The sequence below is a fragment of the Drosophila bipectinata genome, chromosome 2L (assembly GCF_030179905.1).
Source record: "Drosophila bipectinata strain 14024-0381.07 chromosome 2L, DbipHiC1v2, whole genome shotgun sequence".
Lineage (NCBI taxonomy): Eukaryota > Metazoa > Arthropoda > Insecta > Diptera > Drosophilidae > Drosophila > Drosophila bipectinata.
Window position 1 is genome coordinate 12,201,584 of NC_091736.1, and position 23,445 is coordinate 12,225,028.

The 23,445-nt window shown below is 40.4% G+C and overlaps 3 protein-coding genes across 4 annotated transcripts in view; 2 read left to right on the forward strand and 1 right to left on the reverse strand.

The window, feature by feature from the left end:
- beat-Ic (beaten path Ic) overlaps nucleotides 1-19,530 on the reverse strand; it is a 54,850-nt gene extending 35,320 nt beyond the window's left edge. The window contains exon 1 of one of the 2 annotated variants that reach the window (XM_070277718.1): nucleotides 19,511-19,530. The gene's annotated coding sequence lies outside the window, so the exon portion shown is untranslated. Of the gene's footprint in view, nucleotides 1-2,200; nucleotides 3,006-19,510 lie in introns of those variants that run through there. The other variant, XM_017241632.3, reaches the window with a different exon arrangement.
- Nucleotides 445-1,218, forward strand: LOC108125433 (keratin-associated protein 5-2). The gene has a single exon (XM_017241633.3). The coding sequence runs from the start codon at nucleotides 698-700 to the stop codon at nucleotides 1,127-1,129; it is 432 nt and encodes a 143-aa protein (XP_017097122.2). The 5' UTR covers nucleotides 445-697; the 3' UTR covers nucleotides 1,130-1,218.
- An 833-nt stretch (nucleotides 19,531-20,363) lies between the features above and the next one.
- LOC108125301 (UDP-glycosyltransferase UGT5-like) lies at nucleotides 20,364-22,083 on the forward strand. The gene is made up of 2 exons (XM_017241430.3): nucleotides 20,364-21,061; nucleotides 21,118-22,083. Exons 1-2 carry the CDS (start codon nucleotides 20,379-20,381, stop codon nucleotides 22,028-22,030), a joined length of 1,596 nt encoding a protein of 531 aa, XP_017096919.2. The 5' UTR covers nucleotides 20,364-20,378; the 3' UTR covers nucleotides 22,031-22,083.
- The last annotated feature ends 1,362 nt before the right edge of the window (nucleotides 22,084-23,445 follow it).

Here is a 23,445-nt window from a genome sequence, read left to right on the forward strand (position 1 = left end):
CTCATAGCCTCCTTAGGCGAGAAAAAAATATCTTTGAAATACTGCCTACTATTCTGGCCCATGATACAATTATATATAATAATTATATATATATATATTATTATATATAATTATATATATATTATATATATTATATATATATATTATATGTTATATATATATATATTATAGTATATATATATAATTATTATATAATTGTATCATGTTCTGGCCTAATAGAAAGTTTGATCATAAAAACTACAAAACCCACAAAAATTTTATTCAAATAATAAAATCAGTTTTGCCAAAAATTGGTACCAACACTGCGTATGCGTAATATTTGAAAGATAAGCTACCATTGCAAATACGCAGCGTATTATAGTTTATTTAAAATAGTTGGAAGAGAAAGTGATTATTCTTCTACTGATATTAAATATTCTATGGTATAGAAGCCAAACATATTATTTCTCCTAACACATTAACTTTTACTTATTTGCCAAAGAAAAACAAAAAGATTTAACGAAATTGCAACAGCTTCTGCTCGTCGAGAATTGCCAAATTTTCCAAGTGATTTCGCAAAGATTGGCGGACAAAAAACGAGCTAAATAGGCGGCTAGGCATTGAAAGAGTCTAAGATCCTTTCATTGTCGGGCGTATTTAGCACGTTTTTTGCGGAAAGCACTTTGCCACAAGTGGCGGAAGATTAACCAATTTCGTGATGAGTTGTGCAACACCCCGATGTCGACCGCGTTGCGGACCCTGCGGACCATGTGGACCTTGCGGACCCTGCGGGCCCTGCGGACCTTGCGGACCCTGCGGACCCTGCGGATCATGCGGACCATGTGGATCTTGTGGACCCTGCGGATCATGCGGACCATGTGGCAGTGGCGGCTGTGGAGGCTGTGGGCCCTGTTGTGGCGGCTGCGGACCCTGCGGCGGGTCCTGTGGCAGCTGTTGTGGACCGTGCGGCTCCGGGCCGTGTGCCGTTGTATCGTACCGCCTTAGTTGCGGGCCGGTGGGCCCGGTCCTGCCCTGTATGAAGTGCACCTGCAGCTCATGCTGCCCCAGCAACTGTGCCCCTCCCTTCTACTTCGTGCCCAACAAGTGCCGCAACTGCTACGAGTGGGGCTGCTTCGGACCGCTGTATTAGTGTGCTTGCTGTTGTTGCACTTTTGATGGAACTTTTGCTATTTTTAATGCAATAAATTTACGTGTCAGCCAAAGTTACATATTCCCTCCTATTCAGCTAGTTTTTTGGCTCTCCCTGACAGGCTAACAAATGACCGAGGTCCAGTTTCAGGGTTGCCAAACTTTGCGCCACGAAATCATTTAACATTCGAACTTTTGTAAGCCAGAAAAGCATAAAAAATAGAAATACTCGTATAGCTGCAAAAGTTTCCGTTGAATGGAGCGGCTAAAAAAAACAATACAAAAAATGGGTAAAATCTGAAAATGACTTGTTTTGGTTTTAGACCCGGTGTGGAGGGATGTAAAAATTTTTGTGAAACAGCAAAATGCATATGCGTGTGGAAACTTTCCAATCTATTTGGTTACACGCCGTACTTATGTAGGTCATGGATCTGACAGTTTTCGTGCCACCGCTTGTTGTATTTTTTAGCCCGCCTGAGAAGCGAAGACTGGTCAATTGAACTGTTGGTCAGCTGTTGGTCAGCGGATAGTGAGAAATGGTAAAACAAATATTTTTCCATTAAATTGCTTTAGTTAGTCAATTTATTTGAAAAATTCTTTGTTCTCGCTTTTTTGCTTCGACAGTTTAAGTTAAATGGAAATTTGAATGAGTTTTTCAGAGTTTAAGAAAGCTTTGATGGTCGAGCAAGGCAGATTGTAGATCTTGTCAGAAATTGAGAACTATTTGGACCCACCAAAAATTTGAATAATATTGATGGTCACATAATTTAGCTCAAATATTTTTCAGAGAAAATACTTCTTAAAGCAATGAAACCCCCACACCGTCTAAGTATTTTTAGCTAACTAAAAAATATAGTTTAAGTAAGGCACACTACTAAAAATCATAAAAGTCAATCTGTACTGATGGTGAGCCTAAAACCAAGCTCACAGCTTTATCTATTTTTATGCAGGGGGAGATACAAACACAGAGTACAAAGAAACAGATATTATCATCACCTAGTGGGAGTTCTCAGACAAAAGCAACCACGGCAGGGATTGCAGATTCAGATTCAGAACCAGATTCTCGACCTACCTTTTTTTGGGGGGAACTGGGAAACAAGGTAAATGTTATGACTGCCGGCGATTGTTGTCTCTGCGAGCTGCTGTTGTTATTGTTGTCCCGGCAATAAATTAACTTATTTTAGCACGTTACACGGGTTTCCACGCACACACTCAAAACACCGACACTGGCACCAGGATGGAGTTCAGGGAGTACGTGGGAGTAGGGTCCTCGAAGAACCACGTCGGGGATTCCGAGACCGACCAGAATATATCTCGCACTGGAGTTCGGAGCTTGACCTATGCCAGAGGCTCTCAGTTACGCTTTTTGCACGCCCGCCGCTCAGGTCCTTGCTCCCCGAGTGTTTTTTTGGGATTTTGCACACTTCTCACATATTTTTCATAATTTTGTGCGAACAAATCGCGTTGGGCCAAAAAAAACCTGTGTGTGTACGAAATAAAAGTTTGGCGAAAAGTTTTGTTTGGTCCTGTTTGGTCTCTGTTCTGTGTGCAGTGTGCTGTCTGTTTGCCTTTTTGTTTGGTTTTATTTTGGTAGCACTCAAATCTCTAGTGAAATATTAATTTTCACAAATTCTGACACTTTTTAGCCGGCAGTTGTTTGTCCACTGATTTTGCTATTTTGTTTCAATTGCGTTTGGCAATTAGACTGGCTAATTCATTTTCTGTCCGTTGGCAATTGTTTTTTGTTTCTGCGGTTTGTTTATACGGCTATTATTTAAATTGATTCAAATATTAGCTCTCGCCTGCGTTAAATTTGTTGTCGTGGTTGTTGTGGCTTCGTTCTCGGGTACGGTGGCAGCGGCAGAGCGACCAAACGATTTGGCATTATCAATGTAACTGAAGCATCAGCAGCAGGAAGCTGTCGGCACTCGCCGGAATCCCAACAACAGTAGCTGCCTCTGGCAGAGCCGATTCCGATGCTGTTACGGGCCGCCAGGACTCGGCCGAGGTCGTATCCTGCCGAGGAGAGCGCCAGCTGAAGAGTACTCGGAACTGAACGAAGCCCAGAACGAACCGGCTTCGGTTGTCTGGCGGGCTGGCGAGGGAAATTTTTACAAGAACCAGAGAAAAGTTACTGTAACAGGGCCGAAAGAGCTTTCAAGTTCGAAAAAGGGATATTCTTACTTTGTAAGGATAACAGAGATGGGTTCACTCAAAGGAGAGTGTTCCGATTACATGTTTTGAAACTGTTTGATTAAGGAAAGATATAAGCCAAGGCAGCTCAAGAAAATTGTTCTACAAGATTAATTTTTAATAATTTTAGATTCTTAGAAACATAAAATATTACCTAATGATAAGAAAAAAGTTTACTTCTTTTAAATAATAGCTTGTATAAGTATGAAGGCTTTTGAAAAAATTTATCAACATATAAATTCCTAATTCATATAAATTCATTTTTAAATAAAAAATGTAAAAAGCCAGTCAAAATGCAACAAAATGCTACAAATCAAAGGTATTTTAATGCGACAGTGTCTGAAGTAAAACATATATTTGAAAGTAACATAGTTGGTATCTATGTATTAAATTGGTTTTTACAAAATTTCATTCAAAAAGCAAGAGTATGAAATGTGAAACTAAAGAGCTACTCTTCGGAGACAGCGACCAAAGTGGTCAACAACTAACGGAAATAATGCACAACATAGAAAATGGAAACCATATTGACAAGATAAAACATCGGAGTGGTGATGGGTGGATGGGCATGGGGGTGTGGCACATGCAGCAGCGGTTGAAACATAAAGCAATAAACAAGAAAATACCAAATGCATACGAGGCAGCAAACATGACAGGCAGCAGCAAACAAACCAAAGCACAGGGACCAAAAACATGACTGCCAAGGGGTATGATTCAGATACACATGTATATGTATACATGCATACCAAACATATACATATATAAATAAATATGTGAGTGTATGTGAGGAAGGATGCTTCGGCTAGACAATAACTGTAAAATGTAAATATTAATATTGTCATAATAGACAAGACAAGTGGAAATGCCGTTCTTGGGTGTCCTGTCTGGGTAGCGATGATGATTACGACGATGATGATGATTGGTCCAATAAGGACGATCATGACGAGCAACCGCAAAAGTGCCGTTAAGCTGCTAGACGACAGGAGCGTGGACGCAACGGACACGAACCGAACCGAATACGAAATGTCAGCTCATTTCCGGTTGCTTAATTTGAAATCGTTGTGCCAAAAATTACAAATGAGCTGACAATGGGACACCAAAGAAACCAAACAAGCGAAAAATAACAGGACATGCCAGACAGGGAGGGGATTGGAAGCGATAACAGGACGAAAAGCGAGCAACTGAGAGCGAGCAAGTAGCGCAGGGTGAATGGGAACAATAAGCACAAAATAGCAGCGTCTAATACGCAAAATAAACGAGAACTGACCACCACAGCATGGCTGGCAGCAGCACACCACTGGGTGGACAGTTGGGTGCAGTCCTTTGCCACGCCCCCACCGCATTCAACCCCAAACTCCACGCCCCCGCCGCCTTTCGTGTTTTACAATTTTAACGCACATCCTAACAAGGCAACGCCCAGTAGTTTAATTTTTGTCCTTTTGCCTCGATATGTGCACAAATTTCTCACACTCCCTCCCCCTCACTCCAGCTCTCTTCTGGCCAGCACTCTAATCTAATGATGACAGCCAGGGGCTAGGGAAAAGGGGTGAACCTGAACTCAACCCCAGCTTCGAATGTCGCTTCTTTATTGCGTATACGCCCCGTATACTACTGGCAGCACAGCTCACCCCACAGATGAAAGCCACAATGTGTCGAAAATTTGGTGCGTTCATCGTCATTCACCTTTCTGTTGAGTGCAGGCGATAAAATGTACGACGAACACTTGCATCTCCGCCCAACTCCTTCCATTTCGCTTTAAGGACTCGTCCAGCTTGCCGAGTGGCGACTGGGAAAAGGAACTATGTATGTATGTGGTCCGTCTTGGGTGTCTCGGGGCCACCATCAAACGGTCAAGTGGAGTGCTGAGTTTGCGTTTAATATTAAAAGTTGTTAATCTCGAAAGTTTAAGACTAGTAGAGAAGTAGTACCACGTTTTGGTTTAAAACATTATAGCTTTTATTTATACAATAATTGATGAACCTCTTTACGACAATCCACTTGACTAACCGACCTTAGAAACTTAATCCCACCTTGCCGAGTGATTTCCAAAAACTTAATTAACGTTCGTCAACTAATTGCCTAATTTATGCAAGTCAAATAAATGTCATGTCAACATATAATTAGTTATGGCGCCTAAAGTGGCGCAAAGCAAATGTGGATGTGTTTGCGGAATATCTGCTAATTTATGCATGATTTAAATTCAGAATGGCATTCCCTGAGAGGGTCTTGGCAGCTAATTAAATTCTTACTGCGAAAAAAACAAAACACAAACAATGAAAATTACAAGATGATGGAAACTATGCAACGGCAAGGACATCTTTTTCTCCTGGAAGTCCCAGCTGCGGCCGTCCTCCTTTCGCTGTGATACTTTGCTCATAGTTTTGAGGTCATCTTGCCAGTCCCTGAGGATGGTCTTAACGTCGTCCGTTGACACTGCTGTTGGACATCATAATTTTGTTATTGTTTTTGCATTGCATTACAAGCGACTCAGAAGCAACTCTTGCTGCTGCCTCCTAATCTATTGGATTAGCGGGAATTCAATTAGGCCGGGCCAAGGACTCTCCAGTTGCAGCTCTGTCTCCAACTCAATTAAACTGCGAGGGCTTTAACTCCAGCTCTGCCATTTGGATTCGCAAATATTCCGTGTGACGTCCAAAAGGAAAAATATTCCACGCGCGGGTATCGCTGCTGCTCGTCAAATATTTGTTTAGCGGGCTAAACAAAAGATCGCCCCAATAAATCCATGTCACAATCCAGCGATAAAATAATAAATAAACCTATAAAAGCTACCCAAATCATTCTACTACTCACATAAAAAGGGCGCAGGGATAAGGGATGTCGTAAAAAATAGTTGCAAATTTCAACCGAGTGCAAACACTGTTGGAAAGCAAATATTTACAACAATTTAAACTGTGTGGCAGTCTCTAAATCAGTAAAAAACCATATCAGACCAGAAATAATAAAAAGAAATATCCATAAATGGTTGAGATAATTTTCTATCCTATCATCAGCATAGAGAAACGGAAACAAGCATCAGACTATGAGATGATGTAACTAATAGAGTAATTTAAAAAGGAACTCAAAATTAAGATGAAACTTTGAAGAGTAAAGGTAACTTTTAAGCCCTGTGATAAGTTTTTGTCAGACAAATTCCTGGCATTTCTTAATTTTAATAGGCCCTACTACTACTTTCATTTTCTGTCTCCATTTTTTTGCGGAAAGCTCCATTGTTCTTTTAACAAAATAAGTCATAAATATATTTTGCTGATTTCTTATTTTTCCACAGGGTTGCGAAAATAACTTGCATAATGCTCTATACGGGATAAGGACAAGCAAAACACAAAATGGACTTAACCGAGGCACAAAGGGAATCCTGGCCGAAGTGTAGAGGGGAGCTGGCCAGGAGGAAGAAATAATTCACAAAGAATGAAACAGCAAAGAAAGGCTTACCATTCGCTGAGATATTTAAGTAGATTTGCTTGTTGTCTTTCAACTGTGTCCCAGGCCCACCCACCGACCTCTCGGCGGGCTCAGACTTACTTTCATATTTTATAATTCTTTTCTTTTCTCTTTCCTTTATTTCAGTTTTATTTCATTTTATTCTTTTCTTTGGTTCGCATGTTTTCGCGCTTCCCATTTTTTTTCCCCCTCGCCCGCTTTTGTACTTATAATTTCTCACGTTTTCCTGCAAATGCAGCACAAAAATTTCTCGTAGTAACTTTTAATTTCATGCCATTTAATTCGTTGAAAGCGGAACGCGTAAAAAGAGCAAAAAAAATTGGCAGCTGAAGCCTTGCCAAGGAAAAAGAATACTGCAATTATGTCCGGGTGTGTGCGCTTGTGTGTGTGCAAGGCGCAAAGGAATTTGCCACAGGACACGCTTTATAACAAAAACAGTTTCTTTTCCTCCATTTGGCGACTTCTTAAAGGCTCCGCCAAGAAGAGAAGTGGTCAGGAGGGGTAATCCTTTTTAAGTGGTATATAGACAAGTAACTATTTACATAAATCCTTTCCGATACAACTTCTGATAATTTCCAAAAAGGATTCAATTGATTAAATGGATTATTTTTTATGGAACCCATATCATTTTTAAAGAATTTGAACTCAAATATTAACAAAAAAGGGTTTAAAATGTAAAATAAACATTAAAAATGGCTAATTAAAAGTTTTCCAAGTGTAGAAAAATATTCGAGCTCTCGAAAATGTTCATCCAATATGGAACAAGTGTTAAATATTTAAAGGGTACAAGGGCTAGCTTGAAAATTGATTAAGTTTTCGCCATCAAGCCAGGGTAAACTTTTTTCGGGATGCATAAAACGTATAATGGAAAGCCAGAAAGGTGAGGCCAACTAATAAAGTTTGCGGTGAAAGTAGCTTAGGCCACGCCCACTCATTGAAGCACTTTACCGGAGGCAGCATAATTTGCACATTTGTTGTGTGTGAGTTGTGGGCCGGCGATGGGTCTGGCTCGGGGATACTTTTGCCTTGTTCATGGTTAAAGTTTTAAGACGTTACTTAACTGTTATGTGCACCGCAAGGTAGCACACACTGGCGCTCGCATTCTCGCAAATCACTTGGGCACGAAAGTGAAACTCGTACTCGTACCAACTGATCCAACTTTTCTCCATACTTTAGAGGGCTTCTCTCTACATACATACCATATAGTATATGCAACTGAGCAGCCAGTTCCTCATCATCAGCATCTCGGTTGATTTACTTGGCTAGCAGCACGTCGACCTCCTCATCATCCTTGCCAGGATTTTGCAACAAACTGCAAGCAAGTTGCAACCTTTTATGCGTGATGCAAGTTCCTTTGGGGTTCCACTGAATCGTGTGCGTGTAGCTTTACAAATTCAACATCTGGTACATAGAAAGAAAGTAAATGCTTTCGTGGTGTTCTCTTACGATACATAAAAATGTAAGTTTAACTCATTGGCTGGAACTTTAAGTGGAAGAGTTAAAATAAATCATTAAACTTTTAAGGTTTTATAATAGAGATCTCTCAGTAAAAAATATCTGAAATATATTTCTATATTTTTCACAAAAAAAGACGTATGTGTTTGAATATTTTGTTGTACACCTTATAGCTCTGGGAAATGGCTGCTCACGATTAGGGTGTTAAAAATACACAATTTCTTACATAAGGACAAACAACAGCAAATTGATGGTGTTGAAGTTGTTGTTGAGAAATTGCGCCACATCATCATCATCGACATCGCCATTCACACCGTCGACATCCAGATCAAAGAGGCTGACTATTTCAGTGGGAAGTGCACACCTTTTCATCCATCCCTGCAGAATGACAATACAATTTAATATTGTCAGCAGCGAAAAATAACCGAAAACAATCTTCCTGATAAACTTTTCTTATTTTTTGCCCTATGTTTTCGACTTTCGATATTTCATTTATCTTGTGAGTTGTTCATTTTTGACTATGTGGAAATGAGTTTTCATAAGTTTCCAAGGTATTTGAGCTTTTGTCAATTTGTCAGTTTTCAATCAACTTGAACATTGAATTGAAGGACCACGGCAATTGCGTAAATTGTAGTAGAATGAGTTTTAACTTAGAAGGACAACTTTTGGTATGGGATATCAGCAATATGCTTTTATTAGAAGAATATATTCACGAGAATATTGGAGGCAAAACAAGTTGCTACGTTCAGTATTAAATTAATAAAAAAACCTACTGTTGCAGAACCATAAAGGGCATATGAATTTATATAATACGAATATCCGTCTGCCGTGAATATTAATTCTGTAACATTTCACTCATAACCGATTGGTGGAAACATGAATGATACAGTCAAACAATTATCTCTTTGTTTTCACATTTATATTTTAAGCAAATATTTTTTCATCCATTTCATAATTTTCTTTGGCATTTCGGATTTACGAATAAATTTTTTGCGAATATTTTAGCCTCATTTAAATAATTTGTCAAAGGACTTTCCATACGCTCTATTAATTATGTGGCACACACAAAACAATTTACCCAGCCCACAGATCGGTTTATATTATTCGCCCTCTCTCACTCTTCGTCTATGTACCCGTCTCTATCGAACCGACATTATTCGCTTTCGCTGCATTATTTATGCTCATTTTATCGCTTAATCTGTTTGCCAATGTTAATTGCTGAAATTTTAAAGCCCAGTTTTTTAATTAGGCTCTTCTCTACAAATGTTTGTTTGGAATCAAAAAATATTTTTTGCCTCGTTTTGTTTATAATCATTTTATGTGTTTGCTGTCAAATGTTTAATATTTGCGCGTCGTTTTTTGTGCTTCTTTAACAACTCATGTGTAAACCAATAGCATATGCTATACGATGCAATTATTCAATATCCCCGGTGTACGGGCCATTACAAACTAAGCCCACTGTGAATATTTTACAAAAATTATATATATATCCACAAATGTTGTGCAATATGATAAATTTATATCCAAAGTGTTGTGCGCTTAATTTGTTTATCTATGCGCGAAAATCAAACAGTGGGGACCCGGTATTTAATTGTAAATTAAATTGTCTATTGCCCTTAAGTGGAGGCGTTTATTGCATTTTAATTGAGTAGCGCAAGATTCCAGCCGGATAAAACAGTAAATAAATATCCTTTTCGTTTGATACATCGAATGCACTTCACACCCACCCATTGCGCTCCAGAAACTCGATCCAAAAACAAGCTCGCGTGAGTTAATGCGCAGATAGTCCAAGGATAATAAAATGTTGATGGCACTGGCAGGGATTATACGTATGAACGTACATACGACAAACCTCTATAAACTCACCAATAAAACGAACCCCACTTCAGATGCCAAAAAGCTGCAACTTACAATGGCATGCCCTTGGAGAACAACATCAAACATCCGGGCCACCACACACATATGTAGGCATGCAAATTTGTATCAAAAAGTTGTTAAATCCTCATAAAAGGAATCGCGCTTGATGGGTAGGTTGGGCAGGAGATGTCGGCTACATATAAGGAATTTGTAACTTTGTGCGGTGGCCAAAAAGGCTCTGTAGGTATGGCGAGTGTGTGTGTTTTAGCCAGCTTGTGTGCGAGAACATGGGCCAGGGAGCGAACATAATTATGCAAACTAATTAAAATACTCATACGACCCGTTCAACTTGCGTTTTTGTTACTTCCACACACACCCACCCACCCACACATCTTGCATCGCCTGTTCCTTGGCGCCCATTTTTAATTAACAGTAAGCGTCCCATCCAAGGGAGAATCCGAAAAAAAGAGGAGTGATGGGCAGAGGCAGCAATGCGGCGCGGCGCGTCGGTGGGCGTGCCATGGGGTTCGAGTGAGCTGCCTGAGAGGGGTAAACAAAAACGAAAGACACTCACTTCCGCTTGACATGGCGCGGAATGCTCTGCACATGCATTTGACTCTGCATGCTCAATGGCAGTCTGTCAATGTGTGTGCTGGTGTGTGCCCTGCACAAATACAAAGGGTAACCGCAAAAACACAAATATAGTTGCATACTTCTGAGCGCCTACAAACAAAATGTCAGCAGCGGCAGTTTCGAACAAAAAAAAACAAAACCAAAAAATAATAGTAAAGTCTCGATAACATGATACTCTGCACTGTTCCATGTCGCAAATGACAGTTACAAATGATGTCAGTCAAAAAATGAAGTCCAGAAATATCCAGAAATGAGACTCTATATCATAGCGAGAAGATTTTGAACTAGAGGTTCCAGTGAAGTCATTATTTTATGATACACTTGCCAAAAAAACCGTCAAAAGAAGGGGATGAATATTCAATTAGATTTAAGTGCTTATGGGACACTATCTAGTGCGATTTTTCAAAGTGCATCATTGGCATGATTTCCCCCAAGCCTGGCAGGCCTCAAAAAGTCAGCAACACGTTGCCTCTAATGATATGACTAACGTTGACAGGCCCATTCGCACACTCGAATGTGCGCACTGCGTGTGCGAGCCAGTTCTGTTTGGGGAATAAATTGTTAATTATTATTTGAAAAGAGTTACAGCAACGCAGGCCACAATCCCTACGCTGACGAGGATGATGGGCTTGATGGGAAGGATAAAGGCGGTGGCGGTGACGGCGGAGGCGGCGACGTTGGCGGCGGCAGCGATGGAGAGGCTTTTGTGAGGACCTGCATCCTGCATGGCAGGTTTTTGTGGTTGGCTTGGCTTGCAGTTTTAGTTTTGGCCCGATTCTCCCGACGGGCGCGGTTTTGGCACGGTCGCCTGGGCCCGGGACTGCATGCACATTTGAATCTGCATTTGGCTGCTGTTTTCGGATGAGGCATCTAAATTAACATTCGCGCTTCGGCGTATGTGGGTGGCGGTGTGAGTGGGCGGTGTGCATTAATGTGCGTCCTCGATTCTTATGCGTGTGCTCATTTCGAATGCGCACTACAACAGCAGCAAGAACATCTGCATCAGTATTTTTCCCTCTTTGGTCGCCCGACCATGTCAATTCAAAATTCAGCCTGGAGTCTTGCTTTACAACCCGACCTAACCGGCCCTCTTTCCTCCGCCGCCACTGGGATGCAAATTAAAAAGTGAAAAAAGCAGCACACATGGCGTATGTGTAATATTTTTATTTCACTTGGCTTCTAATTAGGCAAGTCAGCTGTCAGGTTGTCAACTTTCGCCGCACTCCCTTTCTCATCCATTGGCATTTGCATTTCGCTTTTAACTAATTTTTTTCTGCTGGCAGAAGGAGGTTCCTTCGCTGATTAATGCGCTCTGTGCATTTGAGGCGAGCAGCGACAATAAACCACACACATGCGGCTTGCCACGAAAGTGGCACAAGAAAATTACAAATATTAGGCCTAATTCCCAGAAAACGAGGCTGGCCAATGTGGAGCATGTCATCATTAATCGGGGCCATTGCTAAACATTACATTTTATACAGTTTTATTTGGAAAAACATATCCTTAAGCTCCCTATTCGCAAACCATTTCGTTGTTAATATTTAAGAAAACTTCCAAAAACCAAAAATCGATCTCAATTCAATTTGTTTGATTGCCGAAATGGCTTAGATCAAACGAACTAAATGCAGGCCACGTATCTCTCCCAGACTCACAATCAAATAAAACGGTCGAGCAATAATTGCGCGTGTCGATTGCTATCCAAAAACGAGGAAAGTCCCATCGTGTGTGCGCTTTCTACCTGTTTCACATGCGAAATTAGCTTAAAATGGTTTTCGCTAATGTGAGACTCGTCCCTTTTCGAGCCAGAAACTCTCTCACACATTAATGCCTTTTGATCTTTCATTAAAGGGCAGAAAGGATGTTACTGGTTGTGCCTTGTACGTGTTGAAGATGGCAAAAAATAGGAGAAATGAACTTTAAAGCCATCCTGGGCCAGTGAGCACACAAGAACCTTTCTGTCTCTAAGTCTACTGTGTAAGCGAAGATTTTCCTTTATCCTTCACGTTGGAGTAAGTTTCAATTTGAAGTTGTATTCCATTTTTTTGTTAGTTTTGAAAAGGGGTTTCCCAGAGAGAATACAAACAAAGCTGGCAGCGAACGTTGCAAAACCAAACGATGCTTCCACGAAACAGAGTTGCTTAACTATTTAAAGTAGTTCTCCATTTACTAAGCTGCAAGTTTGTTTATACATAAGAAATGTCCATTTATCCAATTTACCTAAATATTTTATTAAATTGATGATTCTCTTCTTAAACTTATAAAATCGAATAGAATTTTTAGTATCATTGTATCCTTTTAAAATTGGTACAGAGTAATCTCCCTTCGATGTGATGTTCACTGCATCTAGCGTTTTATTGCCGTAGCTCGCTTTATTATTGCCGTTTAGCGATTTTTTATGGCCCGGACTTTGGCTCTGTAGGCAGCCGCATGCGCTTTTTATGGCGTTGCATATCGGGTACGGAAAGGGCTGGGTTGGGTTGGGCTTCAGGAGGTCATTTGTTGGGGTCTGCTGGCTTTTTGAAAGCCATAAAAATTGAATGGCATCGGCGGCAACGGTGGGTGGAAAAACCAATCGATTTGCTAAATTGCAGTGCAAAGTACAAAAGCATTCACACAGAGGGACACAACGAGAACTGAATGAGTTAGCAGGAGCAGGCCCGCCACATGTCCTGTCATTTATACGAATGTCCTGTTGCTACTGCGTTCTGCGGTTCGATGGTTCCAGCGGTTACACTCAGCGGTTCCACGCACCGCCAATCGCCCAAATGGTTTCTCCTTGCATTTTCCAAAATATTTATAAATATTTAAATTTGCATTAATTAGCCAAATAGGTTGAAAGTTGGCGCGAACTAACGGAGTTTTGGATGCAAAAATTCTTAGACTTTCCAAAAACTTTTAATTGCACTTTGTTTGGCTATTGCATAGGAAACTTATCATTAAAATAGTTGTGGAGCTTGTTTAGTTATCCAGGGAAGCGCAGAATACTGCAGTTTTCTCAGAATTTTCTGGATAAATAGTTGAACAAACTAAAGGCTTCTCGTTGATGAAAGAAAATGATTTTAATGAAGGTAAAGTATTCAATTTATAAGCAGCAGTAATGGGATACAACATTCTCGAATAAAAAACTTATCAAGTTAAAGTATCATTTCAAAGGCATTTCAATGAAAAAATCATTTAATTTTATTGAAACTAAATTATTTCAGATAAAAATCCATAAACTAAATTTACAGCCTCCCAGTAGGTCGTTCTAAGATTTCACTTTTCATTACTTCCCTCGGACTGGGCCCTTTGACATTCCACTTTTCCAGGCCAACAGCTGTCAGATCCATGGCACTCCTCCGTTCCTCCTATCAGCATATTTCTTAGTTCATCCGACCACAAAAACCATCTCATTTAGCCATGAAATCTTTGCTGCCAACAACAGTAGTAGAGGCAGCAGCAGCGACGGCAACAACAAACAGTCGAAGGTAGCGGGAAGAAAAAGGAAGCACGAGGACCTGAGCCGTATCCTTTTCATTTTCAACAGACCACAAAGCACATTTCCCTTTCATTCCATTTTAGAAATTCTGAAAGGCGAAATGAAATGAAAATGATGAAAATGCAACTAATTCCTGACGGCTTATGGTTATTATGAGACCTGCCTCCTTTCTGGGACGCCGCTGCCCGGCTCCAGTAATAATTCTCATTTTTATTTTTGCGCCCGAACAGGCATTTAATGAAAAGCGACCGCAGTGGAGATTAACCTTCAACGGTGCTCGCCTTAAGCTGGTTTAATTTTTAGCACTGAGCCCCGAAATCTGTCCGGGTTCCCGAAACGGGTGAAACCGCCGGGATTAGGTGAGGTGGAAAGGTGTAGGATTTATTCTGGGCGGGCTTTAGTGGAAATTTAATTAGTTGCAGGCGCTCAACAGGTGAGTTTGCGTAGCCCCATGGCGGCAAAAGTCCCAAAAGTAAGGTCTTCCCGAGTTGCATAAATCACCATTCAAATTAGAAATTAGTCCACACACTTGCCCGCACACTCGAACATCACTTCTAGATTCTAGACAGACTCTGGCACTCGTGCTGATCTCTCATAGCTCTCATCCAGCCATCCACTCGTCGGCACACTCATTATTGGGCTCAAGTGCAAATTAGTGTGTTTGCTAGTGGGTTATTAAGACCCTCCCAGGCCGCTCCGCCCAACCCCCAGCTCCGACCTGCCCCTTTGTTATGCTAACTAAATGAGTTTCTCCCACTGCAATATACGGTCCGTGTCTGAGTCTGTTCTGTTCAGTTCTGTTCTGGTCTGGTCTGCGCCTGTAGTAAAACTTTAGTGTACAAATTTTATTTCATTGTTTTTCGAGTGCGCAACAACAATCAGAATAAGTGTTAAGGGCTGCCTATCCTGGCGGCCTGCCTGGATAGTTTTTTTTTTTTGTCCGTTTGGTAAGAGGCAGAAAAGTTTTGCAATTAACAAGAGCCGAGAGCAACCGAAAAAAAATAATCACCGGAACAGCCTAAGAGGCTCAAAAGAAGCGAAAAAAATATGCGCTGCCTACGCTCGAACGCAATTACCACATGCCAATGCTCGAGGCCAAGCGGTCCTCGGGCCTCCAAGGAGGTCTCAATCATAAAAAATTAATTAAAAACAATTAAAGCGGCAGAAGAGTCCAAAACACAGATAATAATGAGTGGAATAGGGTAGGGTCTGCATAAAATCACCTTAATTATGTTTTTTGCATCCCCGTCCGTTCAGAACAAAACATCAAGCCACAATACAAGCTAAACAATATGCAAAGCGCCAAACCAAAGCGAGGCATCATAAAAATTCAATCAGACCACAAAAGCGAGTGGCAGGCATCCCTGAACCCGAAAAAACGCAGATACCAAAGAAAAAATCTCGCGCCCGAAATGACATTAATTTACACATCAGCGAAGCACGAAAGAGGAAGCTGAAGGACACGAGGTGGAGGAAAGGAAGAAGATGGGGAAGCGTTGCGGAAACAGGAAGTTGCACAACAGCCCCGGCGACAAGGAAGTGGGCGGTTGGGATCCCCCGGCCAGATGACAAAACGGGCAATAAAAAACAATCAGGACGAGGCCGGGTAAGGTCCGAGAGAAAACAATTTGTTAAGTATCCTAAAACAAGAAAGCAAGAAATCGGATTGGTAGATTTATGGCAAAGAGGGTCTTTTTTTTGTCAAGTGAATAATTTGTAGAAGTAGAATATATTTTAATTACAAATTGAACTAAACCTTACTTTTAATTCGATAAGTTGCATTCATATCCAGTGCAGGATATCGGGAGCCAGCAAACCTCTGAACCAAATCTCTGAAGAGGCTAGGACAAGCCACACGGTTGGGGATAACAAACAAAGTGTTCCACAAATGCTGAGGCAGCTTCACTTAAAATGTGCGAATCTGTTTGCATTGGCATCACGTGCGCCTGGGAATATGCATAATTGAATTTTATAACCCGTAAAGCTGTTATTGCTGGAGATATGCTCGTATATGGTAAGATGTTGGGATTGCCTGCATTCTGCAGATTCGAATTTGCAAATTGTCAGCTCAAGCATTTTTGTTGTGAGCCAAAGCCAGAGCCAGAGTTCCCTGACACAACGTTCCGGGATTCGCCTTAATCTCTGTTTGCTTTGATGCCAGGAGAGATGAATCCAAATATTTCCCGAGCCTCTGCCCAGAATATCAAATTGCCGGAGACCAACAAGAATTTCATACTCTTTATCAGCTCGGTGACAGTTTGTTGTCAGTGAAAACAAATTGTTCTTGCTTATTGTCTTGAGGCACGACAATTAATCACAGCATTAATAACAGATCCAGTCGGTGGATGACAAAAAGGCTTTTGGCTTGCTAAGTGTCTTCTAAAGTCTTTGGGAATTAATGCAAAATTGTGTGAAATTAAATGCCGTTTATTAGTGCTATACTAGGCGTATACGCAATGACGGAAATTAAACATACGCCAAACGGCAACAGAAGGATTGTGAGCCCCGGCTTAAAGCGGAAGTTAATTGTTATGCAGAAAACATAATGCGAACCAAGAGGGCTGGGTAGGGAACTTTTCGGTCGGCAAAGGGCAGCCAAGATGATGCAAAGCATAGCAAAACTTTAATATTTAAATATGAAAAACTATTTATGTAAGACTGAAACGCAGACACACAGAGCTCTGGTCAAACACAAGCAAAAACAAACACAAAATGGAAATTATTAAATATGGCCCAACATAAGTATAAGTTTTTAAATACTCTACAAATTATAATACTAAAATATTTTAGGTTAAGTTTTCTTAAGTTTTCAAGACTAGGCACATTTGTTCTATTAAATTTATATTTAAATATATATATTTTTTTAAAAACTTAGTAACCCCTAATACCTCTTACTAAGCCAAAACCAGAACTGTTTCCTCCTACCAAACGCTGGAAAATGCAAAATTTTCCCCATGCCTGCAGTGCCTTGTCCCTTACAGGAGGGGCGCATCTTTTTGGTGGCCACTGCGCGATGCGAAAATTTTAATTTATACATTTCCAGCTGCAATGGTGTGAGTGCGGTGTGCGTGTGACTTCCTGTTGCAAAATGGAGTTTTGTGTATGCGAGCGAGCAGAAGTTTGCACAACTTGTTTATGATTTCTCATGTCAAATACGCTGGTAAAAGTGCCTTCCAGAGGGCGTGTCAGGCAGATGCCGTTGAAATAAGTATCTACAAGTGCGCTGCCTCTATTTTGCACTAGAAAACTTTTTGATTTACAATCCGGGTGCGAGTCTACAAATGTATGAAAAGAGTGTGCTGGTTTGTTTGTCGTGTTCCATCTTGTAGAACACACTTTAAAAGGCCGGAAGAGCAGTTTATGTTTTCATTTACGGAACTCTATTCGACAGACTTCCTGTGAAGAACTTGATTTTTAAGTGTTAGCTTGCTTCAGATGTTGTTTAGTTAGTAAAATGGTAGGGAATATTATTCTTTATTTTTTAATATTATATTTCAATTAATAACAAGTTTTCAAACCCTGAGGAATAAGACTTATGCAGGAAAACTTTGCATCATCCTGATACTTTAATAGAAATACTTACAACAGTGCAATAAATTTATAGTCTAGACAATCAGTCATGCAACACAATATCATTACCATATTTTTTTAATTTGTTTAAAGAGTTGCTGCCCTTTTGGCATCCCGTAAAGTGAGACAGACACTCAACCACCCGCACAAAATGCAACTCCAAGCCAGAAACTTTTTATGCAGATTTTTTTTCGAGTTAAATGCATTTTATGTTGGGAAATCTTTTTATGCGCCTGAAAGCACGCTCCAGTATAATTCGCGGTCATGTTCATTGATCTCCTGGGAAACATTAAATTTAATGATTTATACTATGTTGCAGGATAAAAAGTTGGCGGGATGACGGGATGGCATAGGGAACGGAGAGACGGACGGGAATGAATTTATGTTATGTCGCTGCTGCTATTTTGGTTTAAGGGTTAACTCTGTGAAATTAACAACAATTTGACTTATGCGCGGGGTTGGCCACACACACTTATGTACATCCATATCTTGGCATGAGAACAATGTCAGGAGCCTAAAAGTATGCTAAACAGCCAGCAAAAGTCATAACTCAGCATGAATGGCAGTCTGAGTTTTGGGGGGTTTTTAGGGCCAAGGGAACTTGGCGAAAGGTGGAAAAGCAACCGAATGTGCGCTGCACTATTAATCAGGCTTTAATTGTTTTTGTGTGCGTTGGGCGGTTACGTTTGTGGTGCCAGATAGGCCAACACACTCGGGCCCACATGTACACATACATACATATGTAGGTTCCTTCTCCGGTTGAGGCCCCATGCATCATGTGGGCCGAAATCTTTTTGTAATCTCTGGCATTTGTCTGGATTTTTCGCAAAGACTTTGAATAGATTTATGCTCCTTTGACAGGCACAAGATGTGAATGCGAATCTCTGTTAGAAAAAGAGTATTACTGGCGTATTGTGCGAGCTTTAAGTATCTTAAAGTTTTTCCATTTTCAGACAAGTAACCTTGAATAAATAATGCTACAATGGGCTCATAGATAAAAACTTTCCAAATAATTTTTTTCTAAAAATTAGAAATCCTGCTTTAAAGAACTAAATTATCTACCCTACATGTAAGCACACCTGTGTAAAGGTGGAAAAAAAACCTTTAACTTTGGTCCTTTTGAACTCGGTTTGCCGTCTGGTAACTCTCCGGTTTTTTTTACTCCCTTTGCAATTGTCTCTTATCATCATTGGGGCATAAATCACACGTTTAGGTTGCCAAGTGGCCTTTTCGACCATTCTGCCGTTTAACTGTCGTTTTGGCCACTTTTAAGTTTTGCCACCGACCGATGGCCCAACAACTGGCTGGCCAACAGGGGCGAACCGACATATTTAGAATATACGGCAACACTTGGCAACACCGACACAGCCCTTGACCACAGCAAGTGTAGGAAGGAGTGTAAAAAAATGAAACCCAGCTCAGAGCAAACCGAACGAACGATTGCGCAACCACAGCGCAAAAACCACTTGAAATTTCGCACACCCACCGACCCACCGTGTTGGTATGTGTGTACATGCGAGATAGTTTTGGTAAGAGGAGTGTTGTAGTTCGGTTCGGTGTTGTCATTGCCAGAGTTGCCAACGACCAGAACAACACGACAGAGCCTAGCCACACAAACTTGCAACGTAAATTTTGTATAAGCTTTCACAAGCACACACCCTCAAACGGCACCCTTCGGCATTTGGCAACAAAAATATATTTTTTAAAACGAAAGGATGTTTGGAAAAAACCATTACTTACCCAGAGGTGTTTTTAACAAAAAAGGTGCAATTAGCTTAAGTTAAAATCGACGCTGTGGTTCACATAAAAACTTAAAAATTTTATTAAATTCTTTATTACATTCACGATCTTCTCTATATTAAAAATATATATTGAAAAATTTTGGTCCTAATCGACACACCCCAGCAGAATGGATCTTTCTATCTGGCATCAGTATATAATGATACACAGAATTTATTGACTTTCCTCACTGGATATTTATAAATTTTATTCTTTTCTCTCTGATCATGAATAAATGGCATATTTTTTGAGCATATAGACGTATACAGACATTGAAAAATTAATATTAATTTATTATTAATTGTGAAATCTATAAAATAAAGTGACGCGTTTTGTCTGTCAATTAATAAACAGAACATAGCTATACAAAAAAAAGAAAAATATAATTCTCTGCTAGTTATATTCTTTATCAGTAAAGAGATTATCGACCTTCTAGATTGTGGTCATTTTTTTAACAGGAACCCTAAGAGAGTTCCACATAAGTTGTTTGCAGACAGCTATAATCTATAATTAAAAGTCATTCTGATAAGCGTGGGAATATTTGAAGATACCAACTGAATGTGTGATTAAAAAATTCAAATAAAAACAGTCATCATTGCTTATGAATTTAAATTGTCGCTAGAATTTAAGAGAGTAAAATAGTGTTTGCTCCGGATTCTTATCTTTTCGGAGCAATTTTTTCTTATTGATAATGAGTAAGTGAGTAAAAATCGTACTATTTAGTTGCTAGACATGTCTGATTGTGCTTATCAGAAATTCTGGAACATTTAAAATCCACAGGCCCAGTAGTTTATCAAAGTAGTTTGCGAGTAACAGTTGAAGAAAACACATGGCCGCGATTAGAAATTTTGTGGCCATTGTGGCCTTGTGCCTGGTGGCCACTACCCATGGGGCCAACATCGTGGGTCTTTTTGCCAGCCTGAGTCCCTCCCACTTGGTTATCCAGATGTCCATGGCCCGAATTTTGGCCGAAAGCGGCCACAATGTTACAGTGGTGACTGCCCTGAAGCCGCCGTTCCTGCCGAAGAATATCACCCACATCCAAGTGCCCCTTTCGGAGGATGAAAAGCAGGCCTTCAATTCCGTTTTTGCTGACTCGGCCAAGACAGATAACACTAACCCGTTTTTGCAAATGCTCCAACGAGTGGGAAAAATGAGCAGTGCCTTTTCCAAGACTGCCAAGGTTATGGATCACCAGCTGGTTAAGGATCTCTACGAAAACAAGGACAATAAGATCGATCTGGTCATTGTAGGATATTTTATGAGCAGCTTCCACTTCACTTTGGCGCACAGGCTGAAGGTGCCACTTGTGTTAGCTCTCTCCAATCCCCCAAACTTTCTGGGCCACATCTTGGCCAACCCCAGAGAACTCTCCTATGTGCCGGCAATGACTACGACAATCAAAGCAGGCGAAGTAATGGGTATTGGCAAGCGTTTTGCCAACCTTTTGGGTGCCTTGGGGCACTTTGCATTTATGTCCATTATTGAGTACAACAACGAAAAGACATACAGGTGAGAAAATTAATTATAGACTCTAGCTTTTCACAATTAAAGAATATCTTTTTCAGGGACATGTATCAGGATGATCCTACTCTTCCCGCTTATGGGGAATTGGCAAAAAATATTTCCCTTATATTCTTTTCCTCTCACGGAATCAGCGAAGGACCTATTAGGCCCAATGTGCCCGCAGTGATTGAGGTGGGGGGCATACAGGTCAAGGATCAGCCAGATCCCTTGCCCCAGAACTTGCAGGATTTTCTCACTGACACTCCCCATGGGGCCATCCTTCTGAGTTTGGGCTCAAATCTGAAAGGAGCTCATCTGAAACAAGATTCGGTGAAGAAGATGTTCAATGTGCTCTCGAAACTGAAGCAGAAGGTCATTTGGAAGTGGGACGATCTTGAAAATCTGCCCGGCAAGTCGGAGAACATTCTCTTCGCCAAGTGGCTTCCCCAGGACGACATCCTGGCGCATCCCAACATCAAGATGTTCATAACCCACGCCGGAAAGGGCAGTGTCACCGAAGCCCAGTACCACGGAAAACCCATGTTGGCCCTGCCAGTTTTCGGAGACCAGCCCGGTAATGCTGCTGACATGAAGCTGCAGGGCTTTGGTGTGATTGAAAGCTTGGTCAACCTGGAGGAGGAGTCCTTTGCCGCGGGCATCAAGGAGGTGCTGGAGAATCCCAAATATACCATAGCAGTTAAAAAGTTCTCCGAATTATACCGCGATCGCCCGCTGAGTGCTCGGGATACTCTAGTGTACTGGGTGAACTACGTAATTCGCCACCATGGAGCCCCCCATCTGCAAAGTCCAGTTGTGCACATGAGCTTCATAGCCGCCAATAATTTGGATATATATGTTATTATTGTTGGCACGCTCTTGGCCATATTCCTTGCCGTAAGATTTGTTTTTCGGCTAGTTATAAAAAAGATCAAGGGTTCACCAAAGGTTCCAAAACACAAAGCGAAAAAGCATTAGTTTTTTGTAAATAATAGTACTTAAATACATTTTTAGAAAATTTTTAAGTCTCAGCGATGAAAGATTGATTTTCATTGATGGTTCAAATTTTAGTTCTACGAAAATTCAACTAATCTTAAAGCTTTTCCAAATGTTTGTTTGTAATCCCTCCCCATCTAATCAGCCAAGCGTTTCGTTTGGCTGACAGAAAATATTTTTGTGTGCAACCAATTGTACAATAGTCTCGTTTGCTGGTTGTCTGCCAAAATGTCGAACTACGCCCGGCCTTCATGTTTACATTAATATTATTGTTTATCAAATAACAACAGCAGCAGCAAAAGAGCCAAAGCAACAACAAGCACAACCATAATAGAGAAGCTGTTAAATCGAAAAGACATAAAAGTCTCATTAAACTTTCGTGTCTGGCAATTGGCTTTATTGGGTTTGGTTTGCTTATGGTTTGGCAGAAATTTGGCTGCTGTTTTTATGATTTTGTTCAACGTTTTTATCTGGTGTCCTTCGGCCTGTCTGACAGAATATTCACATACTCATATATTTTGTTTAGTTGTTTGTTTGCCAAAAATCTCTGTCTGACTATTTGTTTTTTTGTCTGCCAGCCCCCTCCATTGACATAGTTGATTATTTATGCACAGAAAACAAATAGAGTGAGAACAGCCAAGTCAACTTATGAGACTCTACGGGTCCAATTGTTTTCACTTTTCCGTGTTTTCCTGTTGGCTTTTGTTTAGGTATAAAAATGCATTGATGTTTGCTGATGGATTATGTGAGTTATGCTGACTGAATATGTTGATTGAAATAAATCCAATTGCCTGAATTATTTAGGCAAATAGAAAACTCGGAATTTTTGTTGAATTTTGTGAAAAAAATTGGACAAAACTTGTTGCCTTATGATGTAAAGTAAATGCGTACCAACTTTCAGCGATCTCATCCACTTGTTAAATTATGTGGCATTTATTTAGACACCTTTTTTTTAATTTTCATGGTATTACTGGAAAAAAGTTCCAGTTACTTCCAGTTTTGGAAAATAGTTGTCGCTTTCCCGACTTTGATTGGGAATGATACAATTTTGAAATCTAAGATCCGGAAGGTATAAAAATCTTTTATCCGACAAGTATCGGTCAACGTTTATTCAAGATAAAAAGTGTCAAGATAATTGCCTTCATCCTGTGTTTAAACATCATGTTTTTCATCTGTGTTTAAAAATCTTACCCCCTTTTCGCAATTTTTCATAGGGGTAACATCATGATTTTGGCCAAAAAACGACCAAAACTTGTATTTTTCGATTTTAGGGATGTTTTGATGCAGACTGAAGGACATGAGTTTCCCGATAAGTAAATGGTAATCCTTTTCCAAATCCGATAAAAAATGACCAAACTATGTGCTAGGAAGTGTCCCAAAGGTAATCATTTTGGACA

Excerpts from the sequence above, each read along its gene's own strand:
- LOC108125301 (XM_017241430.3), top strand. The coding sequence starts at position 20,379 with ATGGCCGCGATTAGAAATTTTGTGGCCATTGTGGCCTTGTGCCTGGTG. Across the intron at positions 21,062-21,117 it reads AACAACGAAAAGACATACAG|GGACATGTATCAGGATGATC; the intron begins GTGAGAAAATTA and ends TATCTTTTTCAG.
- LOC108125433 (XM_017241633.3), top strand. The coding sequence starts at position 698 with ATGAGTTGTGCAACACCCCGATGTCGACCGCGTTGCGGACCCTGCGGA.